Raw genomic sequence first — 22,964 nt, 5'->3', positions numbered from 1 at the left:
CTTAGGCCTTTCTTTCATATCACTAACTCCATGTCCCTCTTTTTTTGACTGGGGGTTGATATCCCCATTAGCCAGGTTTAGCATGATCAGTCGCATCTCAGCTTGGACATTCAGGGGAGAGCATGGAGCCACAAAACCAAAGAAGCAATGCTTGTGGTCTAACACCCCATGATACCCTTTGAACCAGCTGGGTATTAATGGAAAACGGGGCAGAGCCTAGGTCTTATTCCTTTGATACGGTCTTCCTCCAACCCAAAGGACCCCTGTTTCAAGTACCTATAACTGAGTCTGCTCTCTCATAGTCATTGTCTTTGCTAGGAGTGCAATATGGAGAAGAAAGGGCTTTTTATACATTCATTAGTGTGCCAAGGTGTTGTCTTTAGGTGTGTTATAGCAGCAAGGGTCACATGTCTGTCACCAATGTAATAAAAGAAGAAGCCCAAACTAAACTTCTGGCTGCAGAGAGCCACTGTGCAGTCTGTCTAGGGCCACCGTCACTGAGTTGCTTTTCACATCAGAAATCTGTTATTTTCAGTGCCCAAGGACTGTGTAGCCGTTTACAGAGCACATACATACACATACAGAACAAGTCCCATACCTTTGGCAGTGGCTCAGATGGCTGGGATCTCAGGAATAAGCAATAAAACTGAAGCTCTTGGGAATAGCTTCTTTGCTAAGGAAAGGCACATTATTAACAGTGGCTGAATATGACTGAAGAGTTTGACACCAGGGCACTGAGAATGAATGCAAAGGACACCACTCCTAATCAACAAGCTTGCTTATAAATACGATTTCTCTTTAGAAAAAAAGTCAAAAGAAGTTCTGCCTTGGAAAGTATTTTTGACAAAAACTTGGTTTTACTGGATCATTTGTTATCTTAGATGATCCTATTCTATTTTGAGTGTATTGAGTTAATTAGCAAAGCCCTTCTGAGGTCATGTAATTTCATTCACAGAGGAACTGAAGCTCTGGGCTTCTCTGAGGAAACACAGAAGTTGAAAGTAAGATGAGCACCCTGAAAACCTCATGGTAAATCCCCTCACATTCAGACTATTAACTTTCAATCAGTGCATTTGAGAAATTATGAGGTACTTGAAAAACCCCAAGCCCACAATATCCATAGGCTTTAAATCAGAGGTGGGGAAGGTGTGTCATGTTTAAAAAAAGAAATGGCCACAAAGACACTTTTGTTTAAAAGCCTCCAGGGTACTCTGAAATGCCTCGTAACAGGGGAAAAAGCCTGGCTGAGTAGGAAGCTGATAGTAGAAGATAGTCTGCAACAGGCAGGGAGTTTATACAGCCTTGAGCATTGACTATGAATTTGAATTGAATATGTTTTTCTGAGCAGCTTTGATCTACTGGTTGTTGCATTTTTTTGGAAGGAGGACCTTTGGTGACTAGCTGGGTAGTAATATAAGAAAGAAAAGAAGAATGAACAGCCTGGGAAATAAAAGCTACTTACACAGATTAGAGTGGTGTACTACTTCACGAAGTGCTGGAGATGCGGAGTCTCCTACAGCATGTGCTGCAATCCCAACAAAATATTGCTAGCAGCTAGCTCTCCATGAGCAGGTCACCAGCCACCACAATCCCACAGAAGCTCATTAACTTAAAAAAGGGGTCTTTTAAGACAGGAGGAAAGAAGACGACATAATTAGGTAGCCTGGTTCATTGGAAGCACCTAGGCTGTTTTCAATCTGGACAAGTCAGTTCATTTTTAGAACAAATACACATTCAACAGGATTTTGGGTGACTTCCATTTCCAGTAATATTGTTGTAACACAGGAAAGAAAGGTATGTTTGTCTTAAGCATTTTCTTCTTTGAAACAGACAGCAGAAGGAACAGAGAAATTACAAGAGGTAGTGAGTTTAGCAAACCTGTACATAAAACAATCTTTCATAAGAATAAAATGCTGCATTTACAGCTGTAAATGTATACACCCGTATAATTTAAAAATACAAAGATACTGTGTTTCAGGGCTTGCTCTTTTTTAGTTCAGAGAATGAAACGCTCAAGTGCTGGACTTAAAGTGGTTAACCTCATTGCATTGGCAAAACCAAATATTTCATACAGCACTGGTCTTTTAACTCATCATAAGTGAGAAAGTTAAACTCTACAGTTAGTGTAACCAAAGTGCAGTTGTGTTCTTCACACTGTGTACGTTTTGACTGGCTTGTAAAAAGAATGTAGAAGTTCATGACTCTCCCTGGCAGCTTCTTGCGATGACCGAAGAAAACATGATCTGCAACATATTTGGCCGCAGCCTGACTCCGAATGAGAAGACAGGTTTTTATCAGACAGTGGAGAAAAGTCAAAGTCAGCTACCTGGAAAAGGAACATCAAAGAAATAATTTTTAATTTGGGTCCTAGTGGCTCAAGTGAGTCCAGCAAGAATACTTTGGGGCAGAAACGGCACTTGGTCCTCAACCTGTTTTAGTTAGTCACCAACTTAAAATAGACTGATTTATACCTGCTGCACACCTGGCTCCCAGGCAGTATCTATAGAGCTATACTATTCATATTGTGGCATGATGTAAAGTGTGCTAGGTACTTTCCAAAGGGCCACAAAAGCTACTTTTGATTTAGGAGCTCATGCTTATTACAAATATGGTAATGTAGCAAGTGAGGGAAGGGAGCTGGGAAGATAAAGCTCACACACGAGGGTCAGGGGACAATTCAGTGCTGCTTTAGGTAACATACCCACCCTTTATTACTCTCCTGTATCCTTGCTATCCCCCTGCTTTCTTTCATGTAGCCACTCTGAGGTAGATCCTCCAGAAGGGATACTTCAATGCAAGCACCTGCTTGGGAATATTAACAAACTGCCCATGATAGCCCCGGCAACTTGAATTATAGTTATAGTTCTCCGCAACAAGCCAGAAGCATGCCCGTTGCTTAAAGTGTTTGCCTACACTGTTCAGATTTTTCCATGGAACGGAGCAGACATACCAGGGAAATGCAGAAATGCCGCTCTGTTTGTCTGGGGATTAAATAAGGGACATGGCCGAAAGGTATCTAATTACTATCCCAGCTCAAAGTAAGAGTAACTGAATACCTCCACGAGATCTTTTTGTTGTGTGTTACTTCGAAAGGTCGTGTACAGCACCAGTCCTAGCATCAGTGAAAACAGAGCGATGCAGAGCAGGACAAAGAAAGCTGGGTGGATCCCTAGGAAAGAGCACAAGAGTACATTCCCGGAGTGATACAATACACTGAGAAGAGGCAACAGTGAGAAGGAAATGATGTTTTAGGATAAGTTTTTGTATTTTTAGAACAAAGGATATGTGTGTAACAGGCAATAAATTCTTCAGCCCGGATCACTTCAGGTCTTTCTGAAATCTCAGAAGCAGGAATGCAGGGTTGTGAGGTTGTAAGGGTCTTTCCCTTTTTACTCCTCTTTTCCCTTGAACAGCCTAAAAATCCCCACCCAGTTACATATATTAGCCCTAAATCCCCAGGGTGTTTGTACCTCTGTGGTATCCCGAGAGGATAGGAAGGAACCTCACCTTCACAGCAGCTAGCAGCCTCCAGCAAAAAGGATTTGCACACTTAGCCCTGAATGCACACCAGTGCCTTCTAGAGTGAGCTGCCCTGTCTGTATACAAGTGCTGGCCCATGGCGAGATGGTACAACCATTCTGTATCACAGCCTGGCTGTCCCCTCGTCAGGTCCTCTTCACTTGGCCACCTAACCACTTTCTCACATGATCTGGGGACCCAAGAGGGGCATGGGTGAGCATGCATGTGGGAGCCAGCAGGGATTGCTGGCTGGGGAGACAAAAACCTGTAATGAAATGGAGGCCTAGAAAAAGCTATCCTTAAAAAAACCATAATTAAACAAAACAAAAAGAATTGAGACTGCTTAATTAAAAGAATGTTACAGACACATATGTTTTCCTATTTATCCTCTCTAACTACAAGAGCCAGACTAAACTGAAAAATATGTAATTTAAGTAACTCGGCTTTCCCAGGAAGCTCACTAACTTCAAGACACCCTTGAGACCAAGGGTTCAGCAGGATGCAAGAAGCTCAGTGCAATTACAGTAGGCACATTATAAGCTCTCCTTTCTCTTCCTGCTTCCTATGCTTTTAGGGATCTATACCAGTTTCCAGAAACCTCATCTGTAGGCTAGTAGTTGTCCCTGACAGGTTTGAGACTCTCAGTTCCCCGACAGATGGGAATCTGCGTGCTGCTCAGACTAGCTGCTCCTCACCTGTTGGCCACACTTTTATTTCATGGTACGTCTGCAGCATTGTCACGCCGTTCTCCACTCTGACGCTGAGGCAGTAGTGCCCAGCATCGCTGAAGGTATGGCTGAGATTGTAGCAAGAGCCGTCAATCACCACCAGATGGCATTTTTCACCGTCAAGTGGAATGCACTCGGCCTTTATAAGCCAGCATAACGCCAGCGGTGGGCTGAAATGACAAAAGTAAAAAGCAAAAAAAAAAAATTAGGCAAAAACTTGGCAGAAAATTTCAGCCTAAGAGCTGATGAATCAGTTGGTTAGAACAGCATAATAACTTTTGAAATAATGAAGTTAATCTAAATACAAATAGAGAAGTAATTAACTGCACAATTGTTTGGTTTATTGTATTTGTTAATTGAAAAAGTTCTTTGTGATGCTTCTATAAAAGTAAGCCTTTCAGCTGAGAGCTAAACACCTGCGTGGGTCATAGGCAGCCCATTGTGTGTAGAAAACCCTACAGTCCTGTTCCAATAAAGATGAAAGCAACCTTTTTTCCCCTGCCCTTGCAAAGGAGTATAGGTTGTTTTTCCTTCATCCTGGAGACCACTGTCTGTGCTACTGAAGTACACCCAAGACTTTTCTGATTAAAAAAACCCCACAACCAAAACTGGAAAGAATGTAAGATGAACTCTGTACAATGGACTAATAGCTGGAAAAGTAAATATAAGTGTAAGGATCACAGTACTCCCTTACAATAACAAAAAGGTTTTTATTTGCTATCAAGCAGTCTAGGTGCAATCCACTTTATGGCCGTGTGTCTTCTCACCATGTCTAGTTGATGCCTTTTATTTACATTTTCAGACCCTTGTTCCAACTGATTCTGCTTGGACACACCTTATGCGCTATGGACTTCGATTCTGACAACAGATAGAGCTTTTCTTTACCCCATCTTATTAGCATTTTGTTCCTTATCTCTTTAGGACATTCTCTCTGCTAAAGAAAGCAGCATATTTATGTATTTATCTCATTTTCTAGCTTTGTTTTTGATAACCCATCTCTCAAGCCTTTGTCATTGCTTCTCTATCATAAACTCCTATTGCATCAGTCCCAGTCCCGTGGCTAGGAGGTTAGGTCTGGCAAACATTGTCCATCCTAAAAACAAGCCTGCTTTTAGGGATCTCAGGTTTGCCTGTAATGGTTTTTGGCTGTTCATATTTACTTGTATGCCATCTCTGGTTTCCACTCCTGCCAATGTGCCATTTACTTTCTGAATGCAAACTGTGCTGCTTTGTCTTTTGGAACTATTTATGCCTTTGGCAAATGACTCTGTGTTGGGTGCTGCTCTCTCCATCCTACACCCTACTCACAGCCCTGCTCTCCCTGCTTCCCCCCCCCCCCCCTCCTTTTTTTAATCCCTCATTAGCCTAAACAGCTCCCAGTAGCAGAACATGAAAGTGTCACTCATCTGGAGAATAAAAGACTTCCGTGGTTATGGAGTTTTTATGGTGAAGGAGCTTTCCTGAGTGTTTTAATGGTATTTAAAATGCTTCTGCCATACAAAAAACCCCTCTGATGTGTTCTAAATACTGCAGCTTGAGAGACTTTGTGCTAGGATTCAGGTGCTCATGACTCTCCTATATTCCTATAATCCTCACTGCACGGAGCCTCTCTGTCTTATTTGTCTTGTGGCAATGTTAACTTTGCCAAAATTATTTCCCAAACCCATTACTCCCATGTGCCAGTCAAGGATTGCTGCTATGCAACAGGACTCTGAATGCAGTTTAATTTAATGGTGGGGAAATTGGTCAAGGAGAAAAATTCAAAATGAAGTTTTAAATATAATTTTTCCCACTATCTTTCTCTGGCTAGTTATCTTTTAACATTCTCTTGACAAAGATACAAAAATAACATTTGCTTTACATAGGAGGATTCTACTTTTCTGTAAAGATGCAGGCTCTTTCAGGCTTTTAGAGCTCATGGTATTTCAAGTCAGGGAAAAGCAATATTCAACAGTATTTTGTTCAAAGGAATTTTCTTTTTTGTTTTAAGAAACAGTTCTGTGGGGTGGAACTGACTATTTTAAGGAAACAGTGGGGAAAAACACTTAAACAGACAATGCTTTTTGGGGAAAGAAGCTGTGTTTGCTACTTACGTGCCATTGATATGAAGAGATAAACTCAAGTTTTCCATTACGTGAGTCTCTCTGGAGCCCACTACACTAATACTTTTAACAGCATCTGAGAGGAAGAAAAGAAAGCATGTCACATTCCACATGTAAACCTGAAAGTCACTGGTTTTCCAGTGAAGGTTTGTTTTCATAGTCTTCACAGATTTTAGCTCCATCAGTCACACAAATAGTAATACTTGCCTCATACCCAAAAGGGGAAGCCTAGTGGTAGAGTTGTAAATTTTCCGAATGTTTGTGATTTCTTTTTAACATATAATCAACTACTTGGTTAATCCTGTGCATTTTTACTTATGTATTTATTTATTCCGGAAGCTGATCAAATCAATGAGACTTTCCTTATGCTTATTTGAACTGATTTTTTAATTTTTTTTTTTTTTACGGTAAACATTTTATTGTAAGTTTTAAGTGTATGTGAGACTTTTACAAAAGACAGTGAAACTTCTGGTAAATGAAAAAGAAACATTAGTTTTAATACATTTCCCCCCATTTTTTCTGCACTAGAACAGCACAAAGTCCATTTTGCAGTGGAAACTCTTCATTGAATAATGTCGACCAGTTCTTGCATGTGAAACAATGCTGAAGTTGTATTACCTGTACATATATAGCAAGTTCTGTTTTGAGTACGCAAAATGTTTTATAATTACCTAACAGCTCCAGAGAAGTGGTAAAATCACCAGTTTTCTGCACCGTTTCTCTTTCGTGTATGATGCTTCCAATTTGCTCCCATTCAGCTATGACTTTCAGATGCACCGTGCGATTCCCCATGGTAGAGCAGTTATAGTAGACAAAGGGTTCCTTAGTAATCTGATAAACTCTGTGTGTAACATGGAAAGATTTAGAATCAAAATTGCCTTTTACCAAGTCCTTGCATATTTCCGATTTAAAAAGGAGCAAGCTCGAATATATTTTCTTTATATACGATGGTACAGTTGGCTGTGATTCTAATTCTACTTTATGTCCATATCAATAAGGATTAATGTCTGTGGCATGACCAATAAAACTACAATCAGTATAAGACCCAGAGTATATTTATGCATTTTCATCAAAGAAACTGAAGATAATGCTAAAAGAATTCACAAAATGGAATAGGAGTAGTCAGCAAATTATGAAAACTACCTTTATAGCAGGCAGACTATAAGCTAACTGAAGCACTAAGGCAGGGGGTGGGAGAGAAAGGAAGAAACAAAAAATTTAGTATTCACAGACTAAAGCTTACATTTCTATTTGCATACACTTATTTGTATTGGACATATATTTGTCCTCAGAGAAGGAAAATAACTGAATGTCTTTTTTCCTCCCTACTGCAGAGTGGTTTAAGGGCTGTATACTACCCATGGTTTTATTTCTGACAGTTATGAGCAATGTTGGGGTTTTTTTTCCCCTTCCATTTTTTTATTAGGTAAGCATTGGGTGTGTGTTAATGTGCACCTCCCTATTATTTGAGAGATCTATACGCTTTCAGAAGCTCCTCATCCAAGCTGTGGTATATTTATGGGTAGCTGGTCATAGTAATAGCTCACTTACTGCCCAACCACAAGATGGTATACTGCTTCCAGTTTCCTTAAGTACACAAATTATTCACATATTCAACAACAACAACCTGCTAATGGAGATCTGCAGGTGTAATGATGTTTTAAAATAACAATTTACAATAAGTTACTTTTTCCAGTTCATTCAGTTTGGTTTGACTCATTGCACACACAGTAATACACCTAAGCATACATTTGAACAAGAAATTTAGGTCTTTAAAACATCGCCTTTTTGTGAGTACGCAGTGACTTCTGTGCCAAAGTTTTCATAATTCACCTGGTTGACATGATAAGAATGTAACAACTGACAAAGGTATATGTGTTGTCCTATGATTTAATCAGGATTTTTCTCTAGACGAGCATCTGAATCAGAGCCACCTTGAATACACATCAAAGCAAACAAAGTAACCACACCTACCCATCTCCAAAATCCCAGTTGTAGACAAATGATGCTGACTTGAAGTAATGACTTGGGTCGTGAAGACAGAAAGAAATCCGGGTCACGGCACCCGTGGAAGAACTAGAACCACGCGTGATAAATCTACTGTCTTCTATCTGGGCAATGGTGAGATTACCTGTTATAAATTCTGCAGAATAATAGGGTGGAGACAGAATGACAGCATATATCACTTTCATAGCACGTTCTGTGGGAGTATCAAAATTTAAAGGTATCATTATTTAAAATTTTAATGTGAGTATCATTATTTAAAATGTACTGCATAAGTCTTTCTGTGTCCTAGTCCAAGTGGTTAAGTGTATTTTATGTCTACTACTTAGTGTTGTTACATGTGTTAGTGAGGCAGAGAGATTAAATTACTTATTTAGGGTTATACAATGGGCCATGATAAAGCTTCTAATAGAACTAGGAGAAATAATCCTGGACTGATTGAAGTCAATATCGATTTTTATTATCGATTTAAGAAGAACTGGGATTAACATCAAGTGTCTAGATCAAGGGATTCAGAATCAAACCAGTATACATGCCCTTCATGTTTAGGGTGGTGGTTTTTGTTTGGTTGGTTTGTGGACTTTTTATGTTGCTGTTTTTTTGTTTTTTAGTTTTAGCCACTTCCACAGAAATTAAAATTTGACTACTATGAATAACTGATGCCCTATATATTGTGAATACAGAAAGGGTGAAATTTTGATTTTGATGTCTGCAGGAGATTCTATGCTCAAGTTTGTTTACAAGGACTGGCAAAGGCTGATCTAAAAAAACCTCTCTAAGCTATGAATAAAGAGGTATTTTGATGATACACTTATCAGCTTGCTATAAAATGAATGGGATATTAATTACCAGTAATAGACTCTTACCTTGTTAACAATTCATTAAATCTGGTTAACTGTTCTCTTGCTGATGCACAAATAAGAATCACAATTACTGCTTCAGAATGGGGCTGGTTACTTACTAACTGGAGTTGTAATTTATGAGTTTTTGGCAACCACCTTTGGGCCCCTGTGAAGCCCCTGTGGGTGCTCTTGCTTGCAGAAGGCAGAAGGTACAATGGGATCTTACCTTTCACAGCTATAGAAAGCTTCTAACCCTTTTGCCTGTGGCATGAGAATATAAGACAGTGCAAAGCGAGAAAGGAATAAGTAGATATTCAGCAAGGCAGCAGTTCTTAAGAGAGAAAAGATCTCATGTATACTTTTATAAAGGTTGGTGTTTCTCAAAGAAAAATCTCAATGGCTATTCCCCAAAATGTCAGCTACGCCCTGTGGTTAGCTCTTTTTTCCTCATGCGTGTCCTTATCTTCGGCTGGGAGCTGGGTCTGTTTTGAAGCATACTAGTACAGCAGTGGGACATGGGGTTGGAAGGACGTGGTTACTAGTCTCTGAAAGAAGGGATTGCAGGAAGCTGTCATGATATTTCATGTCAATCCCTGTATCAGATATTAGGTTAACCATACCGCACATTTGGTCAGTTTGTCAAAAAATGCGTATTTATGGTTATGAATATTCCCAGTAAGCTGAAATTGCACTTAGCAATATTTGGAAATGCAGCCATGACTTCACATCCAATTTCAGTACAGTCAGTCAGAACCGTAAAAGAAAATGTAATGGCTCTGTTGTGTTGATGGCCTAAGTTTTTGCTATGTCATGCAACAGGGAAAATCAGTAGGTTGTCACTGCTGCTGGCCTAACTTTAGGACTAGAAATGCTGGGAAGCAGTACAGGAAGCACTGTTTTAGGAGTCTGGACATCACTGAACAACACTGATGTGTGAACTGCAGCTACTGAAGCATCTGGTTTCTAGTTCAGTTTCTCTAAGTAATAGAGGCAGGAAAACAAGGGCAGGATCACACTTCCTTCCTGGATGTAGGTAGACTACAGCATGGCCCAGTTAGTACAGTGCTATCCAAAACCATCTTCAACCAAAGGGCTACACAAATCAAAGTCTGTTGGCAGAAGCCATATTTATGTCTGGCTTTCATTTTTCCGATGCTAGCAAAGGCAGCAAGCATCCTGATGTAAACTGACTTCCTGAAGATGTAAAAGTTGTAAAGCCGTTTACCTGTAATCTGAAGCACGGTGACATTTCTAGCAACCGGCCGACATAACCAACAGTTTCTATGAGTCACCCAGACAGATACTGGAAAAGTCCCAGGAAATTCACCGGTCACATTAATTATGGAGTTAAACCGCTGCTCGGATTTCTCTATCAGAATCAGAGGAGCATAAATCCAGTTAAAGTGATACAAGTTTGATGTGACACTGTCATTCTTCATACTTAGACTGGCATGAACAGTAGCTTGAGCTCCTGTTGTGATGGGACCATTGTTGGTTATTTCCAGACCATACTCCTCTGTGGAAATCAGAAGGGAAAAAAAAAAAACCCAAACCTTGTTGTATTGCATTATTTATTTAGTTGCTTACACATTTTAACTAGTCAGCTGTAGTTACGTGACTCACAATGACACTCATCCCAGCAAAGACTTTGCCACCTTTTTTTTTAATCATTTAAAAACCTGGAACAGAAACTGTTACAGGTATATATGAGTTCAAACAAGTAGCATTAAACAACATGTTAGACTGAGTCCTAGAAATGTTAATAGTAGAAGAGAGCTTCACACTAGAACATCACAAAAACTTTGATGAGGTTTCATAGGCAGAGCTGGGCACTGGCTGTAGGTTCACTAATGTAGTGTCACTAATGATCTAATATGGTCACTAAACTTATGGCTGCTGGAAGAAGGTCAAGCTCAGCTCTAATCTCTGCCCTAAAAAAATGAACTTTCAAACTCGGGTAAGATTTCATCCAATACACTCCTTTGTCAGCTCTGTTGACCCCCAAGTCTCCCTCACCTTCCTCCTAACTGAACAAAAAACCCCTCAGTGCCAGCTGCTGCTTCTCTGTGGTCCACCACTGACTTCCTTTTCCAAAAATACCAATGTAAATGAACCTTGTACCATGCCCTAGCAGCAGATCAGTTGCCATCCAGAGGGACCTGGACAAGCTGGAGAAGCGGGCCCATGTGAACCTCATGAGGCTCAACAAGGCCAAGTGCAAGGTCCTGCACATGGGTTGGGGCAACTCCCAGTATCAATGCAGGCTGGGGTATGAAGGATTGAGAGCAGCCCTGCGGAGAAGGACTTGGGGGTACTGGTGGATGAAAAGCTGGACATCAGCCAACAATGTGCACTTGCAGCCCAGAAAGCCAACCGTATCCTGGGCTGCATCAAAAGAAGCGTGGCCAGCAGGTGGAGGGAGGTGATTCTGCCCCTCTGCTCTGCTCTGGTGAGACCTCACCTGGAGTACTGCGTCCAGCTCTGGAGCCCTCAGCACAAGAAGGACATGGACCTGTTGGGAGTGGGTCCAGAGGAGGGCCACAAAAATGATCCAAGGGCTGGAGCACGTCTCCTATGAGGACAGGCTGAGAGAGTGGGAGCTGTTCAGCCTGGAGAAGAAAAGTCTCCAGGGAAACCTTATTGCGGCCTTTCAGTACTTAAAGGGGGCTTATAAGAAAGATGGGGACAGACTTTTTAGTAGGGCCTGTAGTGATAGGACAAAGGGTAATAGTTTTAAACTGAAAAGGGTAGGTTCAGACTAGATATAAGAAATTTTTTATGGTGAGGGTGGTGAAGCACTGGAACAGGTTGCCCAGAGAGGTCATAGATGCCCCAACCCTGGTAACATTCACGGTCATGTTGGACAGCGCTTGGAGCAACCTGATCCCCCCCATGACAGGGGGGTTGGACTAGATGTCCTTTAAAGGTCCCTTCCAACCCAAACAAGTCTATGATTCTATGAAACAGCAAAGTGTGAGAAGTGCAGGACCTGTGATACTGAACCATCCCTGCTGCTCTGGATCGCTCACCATTATCTTCTCTGCCACATTTACACAAGCTGCTTCAGCTCTTACAATTACTGCAATGGGCAGAGTGTGAGTGAGGTTGAGTTTTATGGAAAGTATACATTCAATTTTAAAAAAAAATAGCAGTACAACAAGATTAAATGACTTGCACGTGTTTAAAAAAAAAACCCAACCCCAAAACCACAAAACAAAACAAAAAGAAAGGCAACAACCACTGAAAGTTGTGAATTGGGGCAGAGCTGGGAACAGTATCTGGTTGTTTGCCTCCAACATGGAACATGTTCCCTCCCTGCACCAGTGCTCTGCCTAGCTATCCTCTCACTGGTGAGCAATGGGGCAATGCCGAGCCGATCAGCAGAGCTGTAGGGGTTTGGTGACTTTCCTTCTCCTCTCTTTCAGCAGCCACCAGATTGCTAACGTGGACCTGAATCATTGAGCTTCAGAAGTTGTGTTTCTCACTCATCCATGACCAGCAATGTGAAGGAAGCACTGGGGTCAGCTAACCCCTGTGCTGCCTTTCCTGCACCCACCAGCTTGGGATGGGGTGGAAGGAGAACCCAGAGCATCTACTTGGTGCCCACATTTTATTTCACAGATCGCAGGTGCTGAGCAAATCTGGATGCAAAAGGACTGTGAGAAATAACTGTCACATTACTGCCTGAACAAGAACTCCACTGTTCCCATTTCACAACACAAGGAATGGCCCTGAGTTCAGATTTTTGAGTTAATAGAGAAAAGCTTGTGATTTGATGAAATGTGGCACAGAGAGGTTTCAGGTCTCTAGAAGATTCAGGCCATCCTCTGCTTTGTTTCAGCAGAACTGGGGAAAAAAATAGCCAGCTACCTCATGCTTATCTAGCGCTTCTCCTTGGAGGTTATCACGGTGCTTTACAAACCAGGGCCACACTGGAGCCCAACAGCTGCAGCAGCTGGAGATTAAGTGGCTAACCCAAGGTCACCCAGAGAGTCACCGGCAGAGCAAGACATTTCATCCAATTCTGGTATTTCTTCTGCCTTTCTGGCCTCTCTTTGCAGAATGCAGCGCAGCGAGGCTGCCACAGCGAGGGCCAGAGGCTGCCCAGGTGCCTTGTGACCCGCTGCGCTGGTCAGCGGAGGAAGCAGAAGTGCAGCTTTGGGGTTAGGGAGCGCAAAGCAGAACCCTGGCTCCCCGGGATGCCCCAGCTTCACTGCAAGCACCGAGGTCGCAGCGCCCGAGAATAAAATCTGGGGAGGCGAGAGGGTGCCCGGAGCTGCCTCCATCTCCTGTCACGGCCAGCGAGCCCGGGCAGGGCACCGCTCCCATCCCACCCGCAACGCGGCTCACGCCCGAGCTCTGCCCCGCCGCGCCCCGCCGCCGCAGCTGCCCTCGCCCCCCTCTCCCGCCTCCCAGGGACCGCTCCCCGGCCACCGTGACAGCGCAGCCCCGCGGCCCCTTACCTGCCGCCGGGGCGGCGCGGCCGAGCAGCAGCACCACGCAGGTCAACCGCAGCATGCTCGGGGCGGCGGGGGCCATGGGCGGGCAGCGCCGGGCCGGGGCCGGGTGTCGCCGTGCCGGGTGTCGCCGTGCGGGGCCGGGTGTCGCCGGGCCGGGTGTCGCCGTGCGGGGCCGGGTGTCGCCGGGCCGGGTGTCGCCGTGCGGGGCCGGGTGTCGCCGTGCGGGGCCGGGCGTCGCCGCGCCGGGCCGGGCGCTGCCCCCAGGCCGCGGGCGGTACTGCGGCACCTCTGTCCGCGCCCCGGGACGCTCCCCCGCGGCAGCGCCCAACCAGCCTCTCCCGGGGGAAGTTCCTGCAGGCTCGCGTTGCCAACGTAACGGGCTGCTACAAAACCGCCGGGGATTTTAAAAAAAAAAAAAAAAAAAGAGCAAATGCTGCCCATCTGCGGAGAGGGCGGGCACAGCTCTGAGCGGGTGAGCGTTTGGGAAAGAGTGTGTATTTTGGTTTGGTGGCTGACACGGCAAAGATTCCCTATTTTTCAGGCTCTGGTAGCGAGGACGCCTCAGCCACGGGCAGCGTGGCCGCGGTTACCCGGTCGCCCAGCGCCCAGGCGACGGCTCCTCGTAAGCAGCCCGCAACGCAAGTGTGCAACGGGAGCTCCCGGGGGGAGCCACTCGAGGTCTCACAAATGCAACGCAGTTTTTTTTTTTAAGTGCTCATGCGAAGTCCCTTCTTGCTCCTGCCTGCATGTCTTTTTGTACGGATCAGCCCCCCTCCACCAGCTTTGCTCTCGGTTCCCGGCGCGGCGGAGCCGCTCCTGCCGCCGCTCCCCCGGGCCGCGACTGCAGCGGCGGGCGGGTCCCCGGCGGGAGGGGCCCGGGCCTGCGGCGGGCACCGGCAGCGGCCGAGCCTGCCCGGGGCAACTCCTGGCGCGCTGTAAGCGGCGTCGCGCCCGGCGGCCGCTGCGTTAGCGGCGATCCCGGGGCCGGGGGCAGGGACGGGGCTGGCAGGCCCTCGCCTCAGGCAGCGCGGCCCGGCGGCGGCGGGAGCTGGCAGGCGCCCTTCGCAGCTGGGGCGAAGCCGCCCCGGCGGGGCGGGGCAGGGGGTGGCCGGGGTTGCGGGTCCCCCCGCGCCGGGGCGCGGTGAGGGGACCGGGCGGCGCCGCGGGCCTCAGCGCCCGCCCATGCCTCTGCCTCCGCCCGCGGAGATGCGCGGGAGGCGGCAGCCGGAACTGCGCTCGGGCGCTTCCGTTGCGCCCATGCGCTGCCGCCGGCCTCTGGGAGCAACAAAGGAGGGAGCCGGGGGGCCGAGGCCGGCCCAGCCCGGTGAGCCACGGGGCGAGGAGCGCCGGGGGCGGCGGCGGCAGCGCCTCGGTGGGGCCCGGGCCGGGGCGCGGGGGCGGGGTGAAGCGAAGCGGCGGGAGGCGAGGCCCGGCGCGGCGCAGCCTGTGGGGCGGAACCCGTGCGCGGCGGGGAGGAGGAAGGGGCCGGAGCCTCGCCAGAACGGCGCTCGGAGGCCTCGGGCCGGGGCCGGGGGCCGGGGCGCAGCGCGGTCGCGGCCGTTCACGGGTGCCTGTGTTCACAGGGCGGTCCCCTCGGCCGGGATGGGGTCGGCGTGATGGCGCCCTGGCAGCGGGGAGCGACCCGGCGGCGGCCAGCCCTGCGGCGGGGAAGGTAAGGGGACGCGGGGCCCTGCGGGCAGCGCCCCGGCCCTGCGGCAGCCGCGGGGGGACCGGGTGGGGGTGTTTGCGGGGCACCCTCAGCTGGTGGTCGCGGCGGGCGCCGTGAAGCGCGGCGCGGCTGAAGCGGGCTGTGTAGGGGAGCTGACGGGAAAGCGCCGAGCTGAGGAGAGAGGTCGCCGGTCTTTCAAGCTGAATTTGATTTCGGGTTTCTTTACGAGCGAGAAAGGCAGCTCGTGGCCGCAGGACAGCTTCTGGCACCTCTGGGAGCGAGTCCTGCTGCGGTGCGTCCAAGGGTAGCTGTAAGTTTGGGATCTGGCCGGGTTCGAAGATGAGATTCCAGGTGTGCGGCGCCGGGAGCTTCCCTGAGCTTGCTGCTGCTTCTGGGAGAAACTAAACCAAGCAAAATGCGTGAACGTTTACACTGCGGTGTGAAGAGCCCAGTAACCACTTGTATCTAGGAGTGTGTTCCTGTGATACGGAGCGCTGTACATGCTAGGCATTATATTTGCAAGCCTAACTAAATGTGACAGTTGTGGTTTTTGGAAACGATGTGTCCCCTTCAATACATCAAAACGATGGATGTAGGTGATGGCTGCTGTTAACCAGCTGTACAAACTAACTTTTTTTTTTTTTGTGTAGGTGTGTTGGTCTTGATTTTATGTACTGAAGGCTGATCCTTTCTCCTCCGAGATGGCGTTTGTTTCAGCACAAGGGCCTACAGTGGTGGACCAAACCACTTTGATGAAAAAATACCTTCAGTTTGTGGCTGCTCTTACAGATGTCAATACACGTAAGATACCTTTTTTTTCTATTGAAAGTTACAGTTCTTCAATAGTTTCTTTTGCAACCATTGCAGTATTGTTTAGACAGTTGATAAATGTGTGTTGAATTAACTTAGAATTTCATTTGAGTTTTGGCTTTTGAAGAAGCAAAGTGATGAGCAATACTTGCATGAGCCGAAGTGAGCGAGCTGTGTGCGTGTGCAGTTGTATGAGGGTTGTTTGTGAGAGTTGTGTGCCTTGTAATTGGGCAGTGATAGCTAAACTGATAAGATCTGATTGCTTCTTTGATCAGTGAGCATGGTGTTTTTCTTCATGATGTAGTTTTACATTTAAATTTTTTTGCTTGAATTTCCATTTTCAGCTGATGAAACCAAACTGAAAATGATGCAAGAAGTCAGTGAGAATTTTGAGGTAAATAAAAAAACAAAACAAACCAAAACCCAGCCCAACCCCCAAACAACAAAACCCCAACCTTATGAAACAGCAGTCTTTCTTGTGCTTAACGTATGTTGGTTTGATTGCTGATGTTATGTGGTTAAAATATTAATATTAGTATCTTGTGACTTATGATTTATGTTGTTATAAGTCATTGAGTTTAGGTTTGTATTTAGGAATTAGTCAGGGTATTGAAGAATTACAACATTTGGAATTAGCGAGCTCTTTCATTCTCTAATCTTTATTCAGTAAGCATTTAAAGAAAGGTGAAGTAATAGATTTTATTTCCATTGTGTTGAATGATTTGAAGTCTCTGTGTTTAAAGCTTTCTTTTACTTAGTTGAAATGTGTATTGTGCCCTCATGAAGCAGAGGCCCCTCTGATTCCTCTGAGTAGTTCCATAGTATAGAAGTGAGGGAGGAGTTGTCAGATGCAGAATCTGTCAGCAAGAGTAGAGATGGCTCCAGTGACATCTTTTGCATAGTGATGGACCATCAAGTTTAAATGAGCAGCAGAAAAAAAGTGAGACACGAGTTAAGCCAACCCTGTGTTAGCAGAAACTATACTTTAGTTGAATACTTAGTTTTTATGTGTCTGTCCTGAAATTATAGAGAACTTATTTTGTAGAATAAGTTCAAGATCTTAGAATCACAGTAATTCTCTTTCTATCTAGTTTTTCAGTCGTGTTGCAATTAAAAAAAAAAAGTGCTACCACTATAACATATTCTGTCCTTACCTGTTTATTTGAAGTGATCTCACTTAGTCCATGATAGGGAAACATAAATACCCATTCTAGTCTTGTTTAATGTTTTTGGATATTTTTAAGTAAGCTTTATACAAGATTATATCCAACAGGTGCTGGATGTCGAAAGCTATGACAATTTTAGTTGTTTCTCAGTTATTGGTGGAATTTCCTGTCCAGTGAATTTTTTTGCTCAGGTCAGGTTAACATTGTGAAATAATAAATTTAGAGTTGGTGTAACTGTGTTTATAAAAAAAAAAAAGTTAAAAGGCTTAATCCTTGCTTAGTGTTTATAAGCAAAGAAGTAGATGTATCTGACAGTTCCGCATCTATAAGCGCATGGGGTGAGCAGAGCTTCATGTTACTGTGACTATCTAAAAATATCTTTGTGGAGTTTTGTATCTGTTTAAGCTGGCCTGCTCTCTCTGAAACAATTTGTTATCTCAGTAAAAGAATAGTTTTAACAGCTTAGTCTAGTGATCTGTTTAGAATCTGAAGGATTAGTTGATTCTCTTTGCTCTTGCCTTCAGTAGGGAAGAACTTGTTCAATATTTGTTTTGATAATGTTCAAGATGAAGTAGCTTTCTTCTCTTGGAACTCACTTGGTTCTGTAGTGTGATCCTACATAAACAGACGATGAATTGGCTTATGCTGAAGTGTAGTTCTATTTGTTGGAAAATACTTGATGGAGTAAGAGGAACTAGTAATATAGTTTTAGTTTCTTTTTTTCCTTTGGAGGTTGTGGACAGTATTGTTGCATGTTCTTAAGCTAGGTCATTTCTTTTCATCTTTGTTTCCATAGTCTCCTTATTAACTCTTCTCTATCACCTACTTCACCTTCCAATAGCTACAAAGTTCAGCAGGTTCTATTTTTCACTTCTTTAAAGTGATTTTTTTTTTCTGCTAATTCGTTGTTTGTTGAAAGTTGTAACATTCAAATTCTGTTGGTTGCATTATTGATCTGGATGTCTGTCTAGTTAGGGTTTGTGGTGGGTTGACCCTGGCTGGATGCCAGGTGCCCACCAAGGCTGCTCTGTCACTCCCCCACCTCAGCCGGACAGGGGAGAGAAAATATAACGAAAGGCTCGTGGGTTGAGATGGGGACAGGGAGATCACTCGCCAATTACCGTCACGGGCAAAATAGACTTGACTTGGGGAAATTAGTTTATTATCAATCAAATCAGAGTAGGATAATGAGAAATAAAACCAAATTTTAAAAACAACTTCCCTCCACCCCTCCCTTCTTCCCAGGCTTAACTTCACTCCCGATTTTCTCTCCCTCCTCCCGCCCCAAGCGGCACAGGGGGACGGGGAATGGGGGTTGTGGTCAGGTCATCATATGTTGTCTCTGCCGCTCCTTCCTCCTCAGGGGGAGGACGACTCACAGTCTTCCCCTGCTCCAGCGTGGGGTCCCTCCCATGAGAGACAGTCCTCCATGAACTTCTCCAACGTGGGCCCTTCCCACGGGCTGCAGTTCTTAATGAACTGCTCCAGCGTGGGTCCCTTCCATGGGGTGCAGCCCCTCAGGAGCAGACTGCTCCAGCGTGGGTCCCCCGTGGGGTCCCAAGTCCTGCCAGCAAACCTGCTCCAGCGTGGGCTCCTCTCTTTCTCCACGGGTGCACAGGTCCTGTCAGGAGCCTGTTGCAGCGTGGGCTTCCCGTGGGGTCACAGCCTCCTTTGGGCACATCCCCCTGCTCTGGTGTGGGGTCCTCCCCGGGTGCAGGTGGATCTCTGCTCCCCCGGGGGCCTCCATGGGCTGCAGGGGCACAGCTGCCTCACCAGGGGCTTCACCATGGGCTGCAGGGGAATCTGCTCTGGCACCTGGAGCACCTCCTCCCCTTCCTTCTTCACTGACCTTTGTGTCTGCAGGGTTGCTTCTTACACATATTCTCACTCGTCTCTCCAGCTGCAATTGCTCAGTTTTTTCCCCCCTTCTTAAATATGTTATCCCAGAGACACTACCACCGTCACTGATGGGCTTGGCCTTGGCCAGCGGCAGGTCCATCTTGGAGCCAGCTGGCATTGGTCCTATTGGACATAGGGGAATCTTCTAGCAGCTTCTCACAGAAGCCACCCCTGTAGCCACGCCTGCTACCAAAACCTTGCCACACAAACCCAATACAGGGGTAGAACTGAACGTGAACTGATGATTATGGAGGACTTCTTGAAGTGAGGTTTAAAACTGAGGTGCTTGACCATAGTGTTATCTGCTTGACAGTGCCAGCTGTTGGGCTAGTTGTTAGGGCATTCTGGGTTAGCAGAGGGTGTTGCTCTTCTAAACCAATTTCTGGATAGAAACATTTGATAGTTTTGAATCTTGTTTCTCAGAAATTATTTGTTTGGGGAGAATTTTTTCCTTCTCCATTTCTTCATAGGGATTCTGTATTCCAAATGAGGAGAGAGGAGTGTATTTGTCTTTCCAGTCTCCACTTTGCATGAGAAAAAGCTTCCAGAATCAACCTCTATTGCTGCTGCTGATGTTTTGTGCCAGCAGCATAATTCTGAACTTGGTTAGAATAGTAGGGTTTTAGTTTCTGGTGTGGTTCAGAACAGCAGTTCATATATATCAAGAGTGCTGATAATTTTCTGCTTATTGCTGTTTAGCAAAGATATTGGGAGGGTGCTTTCAGAAATTTAAGCTGAATTTGTGAAGGTGTACTTTTCCTTGAATGGGTTTGTGAGCCACTTTCCAAGAATGAGGCAATATCTGTTTTATTTTTTGTTGGAAACTTTCCTTCCTTTCTTCCTCCAAAGTGGAACTGTTCTCATGGTATAGAGTTGGGGAGGTTAGGAGTCTTTCAAAATTGGAAAGACTGTAGGGGAGGTGGAGGAGGAGAAAATACAGACAGACTTCCTTTGGAAGGCCTTTGAGGTGAAGAGAAGATGCAGGCTAATTGGCTATTGATAATATCCTGTCTTGCATTGTTGTGGTTTAACCCTGGCTGGCAACTGAGTGCCACACAGCTGCTTGCTCACTCCCCCGCAGTGGGATGGGGGAGAGAATCAGAAAGGTAAAAGTGAGAAAACTCGTGGGTTGAGGTAAAGGCAGTTTAATAGGTAAGGCAAAACCTGTGCACGCAAGCAAAGGAAAACAAGGAATTCATTCACTACTTCCCATCAGCAGGCAGGTGTTCAGCCATCTCCAGGAAAGCAGGGCTCCATCATGTGCTAACAGCTACTTGGGAAGATAAACACCATCACTCTGAACATCCCCCCTTCCATCTTCTTCTCCCAGCTTGATACTGCTGAGCATGATGTCATATGGTATGGGATATCCCTTTGGTCAGCTGGGGTCAGCTGTCCCGGCCGTGTCCCCTCCCAGCTTCTTGTGCACCCCCAGCCTGCTCACTGGCAGGGTGGGGTGAGAGGCAGAAAAGGCCTTGGCTCTGTGTAAGCACTGCTGAGCAATAACTAAAACATCCCTGTACTATCAGCACTGTTTCAGCACAAACCCAAAACATAGTTTCATACTAGCTACTATGAAGAAAATTAACTCTGCACCAGCCAAAACCAGCACATGCATTTAAAATGTTTTTGTGCCCTTCTTACAATATCTGTCTGGTTTCTTGAAAGCCCTTGAGATAAAAAAGCCTTTGTTCGCACAGTGCCTAGTGTAACACGGTTTATGGTTGTGTGTTTTGAAATCTTACTGCAAAGTAGAGAATAGTAGTGGAAATCTATAAAAGGAGGTGGCTTTATATAACTTGTATGTTATTCAAGGAATAATGTGAATAGATCCCTGAAATACCTATATAGATTTTTTTCAAAAGAACACTGCATTCTTACCTGTACCTTTATTGACAGGCCAGTATGCTTCTGTATCTCACGTACTTCAGAGAATTGCCTGACAGCATGTACGTAAACTACAGCTGAGTTTTTCCAAATAAATCTCACAGTGGCCAAATGATGTTTTTTTTAAGGCAGATGCAGCAGTTGCAGATGGAGGAATCTTGCTCATCTAGTATTTCTTTTGCGTTCACAACAAATGGACAGTAGTACAAGATCGTTTTTACAGTAGAAAGTAATACTCAGTTTGAGTGATGTATGCGTGTACACAGATTTGCAGAAATAACTAACATCTCAGTTTAACAGTGACTGAAAAGTCTTGGGAGTCCTAGAACAATGAATATGAGTGTGCTTGTCAATCTTTCTTGTTCAAGAACATCTCCAGTGTTGGTTTGGTTTTTTTTCCTCCATTTAAAATAGCTCTATAGAATGGTAGAATGCTTTGGGTTGGAAGGGACCTTTAGAAATCATCTAGCCCAACCCCCCTGCAGTGAGCAGGGACATCTTTGGTATAACATCTGAGCAACCTGATCTAGTTAATTTTATTTTCTATGTGAGGTGATAGTGTTAAAATAGAAAAAAAGTCATATTACAGTCTGGGATTGGAGGAAAGAGATTAATTTGTATTCACTTTTGTTTGTTTCACTAATAGTGCTCTGTAGTGTGTCAGCAGATGCGTAATCACTGAATCTATTGAAAAATCACTGAAAATGTTTAATAGTGGCTTTGAATGTAACTTCATATCATCTGTTGAATGTCTATTATATCTGTGCCCTCATTTTTTTGTGTGGTTTCCCCCCCCCCACCCCCCCCCCCTTAATTAGAATGTGACATCATCCCCTCAATATTCTACGTTCCTGGAACACATCATCCCTAGGTTTCTCACCTTTCTACAGGATGGAGAAGTTCAGTTTTTGCAGGAGAAGCCAGCACAGGTAAACTGCGTGGAGCATCTCTTACCTTTTTGCAATATGTGCAGCAGACTATTCATTCAGTGAAGTACTTGATTAACCTAATGAACTGACTTATGTAGAGACTTTGTTGTTAAAAATAGATCTGTCATTTGGAGAGAAATTGAAAAAGTCCAGTTTCTAAATAAGTTACTTCTAAACTTCGCAAATCTGTGCTTCTATGAAAAGTGAAGAAAAACGAGGTGCAACAGAATTGGCTTTCTCACTGAAAAATGACACATTACAAATACTGACTTTACTGTGGAATGAAAAGCGAAAGTTGAATGTCATTAAATACTTAAAACTGAGTTTCTTAAAGTCTGATAACTTGCGTTTTTCAACTGTAAATTTGTTAAATTTGCCTTATTCACCTATGTGGGTAGGAGGAAGCATTATGTGTTTGTATGTAAGCCTATGTCTGCACGAAGTAAAATGTTTTTTATTTTCTTTTTAAGCATGCAGAAGTATTAAGCTGAAAAGGTGTTGCAACCAATGGTTGTTTTTGTGGGCTTTTAAAAAGTTCTATCATGTCTTTATTTTTTCCTTTTTTTTTTTTTCACAGCAACTCCGAAAGCTAGTGCTTGAAATAATTCACAGAATACCAACAAATGAACATCTTCGTCTTCATACCAAAAATATCCTGTCTGTGATGTTTAGATTTCTAGAGGTAATTCCCTCCTCCCCCCCTTAAAACTGTTTCAAATTTTCAGAAAGATTTTCCCCTTCTTTCTTCATCTCCAAAAATTGCTGGGGGGAGGATTTTAAATAGCTGTGCTTCTGGAGAAGGAAAGGAAGGGCATTCTGTTTAAGGCTTCACCAGTGTGATATCTTACTATCTGCAGGTTTTCTGCATGTTCTCTTTGCTCTTTAGAAACTTGGATTTCACAAAGGCAAGGAACTGTTCTCATGCTAGACAAGATTTAATTCATGAACA

At 44.7% G+C, this 22,964-nt stretch overlaps 2 protein-coding genes and 1 non-coding gene across 5 annotated transcripts in view; 2 read left to right on the top strand and 1 right to left on the bottom strand.

Moving 5' to 3' along the window:
- Positions 1-2,149: 2,149 nt before the first annotated feature.
- Positions 2,150-13,713, bottom strand: TMEM130 (transmembrane protein 130). The gene is made up of 8 exons (XM_075718819.1): positions 13,659-13,713; positions 10,421-10,711; positions 8,324-8,492; positions 7,021-7,190; positions 6,341-6,425; positions 4,215-4,417; positions 3,057-3,169; positions 2,150-2,326 (listed from the first exon to the last, which is right to left on the bottom strand). Exons 1-8 carry the CDS (start codon positions 13,711-13,713, stop codon positions 2,150-2,152), a joined length of 1,263 nt encoding a protein of 420 aa, XP_075574934.1.
- A 2,312-nt stretch (positions 13,714-16,025) lies between these two features.
- The window catches only part of TRRAP (transformation/transcription domain associated protein), a 104,344-nt gene continuing 97,405 nt past the window's right edge, over positions 16,026-22,964 (top strand). For all 3 annotated transcript variants that reach the window (XM_075718322.1, XM_075718321.1, XM_075718320.1), the window contains exons 1-4: positions 16,026-16,125; positions 16,479-16,528; positions 21,905-22,015; positions 22,593-22,697. In XM_075718322.1, the coding sequence (XP_075574437.1) occupies positions 16,026-16,125; positions 16,479-16,528; positions 21,905-22,015; positions 22,593-22,697 (366 nt within the window). The remainder of the gene's footprint in view (positions 16,126-16,478; positions 16,529-21,904; positions 22,016-22,592; positions 22,698-22,964) is intronic.
- Positions 16,258-16,400, top strand: LOC142594628 (small nucleolar RNA ZL1). The gene has a single exon (XR_012831517.1). It is a non-coding gene; the product is annotated as a small nucleolar RNA ZL1 (small nucleolar RNA).

The sequence above is a fragment of the Pelecanus crispus genome, chromosome 11 (assembly GCF_030463565.1).
Source record: "Pelecanus crispus isolate bPelCri1 chromosome 11, bPelCri1.pri, whole genome shotgun sequence".
In the NCBI taxonomy this organism is placed as follows: domain Eukaryota; kingdom Metazoa; phylum Chordata; class Aves; order Pelecaniformes; family Pelecanidae; genus Pelecanus; species Pelecanus crispus.
Note: the sequence above shows the minus strand (reverse complement) of the source record. Positions and strands in the feature narration are given on the sequence as shown.

Bases quoted from the DNA above. Each gene is read 5' to 3' on its own strand.
- TMEM130 (XM_075718819.1), bottom strand. From the start codon at position 13,713: ATGCTGCGGTTGACCTGCGTGGTGCTGCTGCTCGGCCGCGCCGCCCCG. The intron at 8,493-10,420 runs GTAAACGGCTTT...ATTATTCTGCAG, and splicing joins CACCGTGCTTCAGATTACAG to AATTTATAACAGGTAATCTC. The intron at 7,191-8,323 runs GTAGGTGTGGTT...TGTTACACACAG, and splicing joins AACTGGGATTTTGGAGATGG to AGTTTATCAGATTACTAAGG.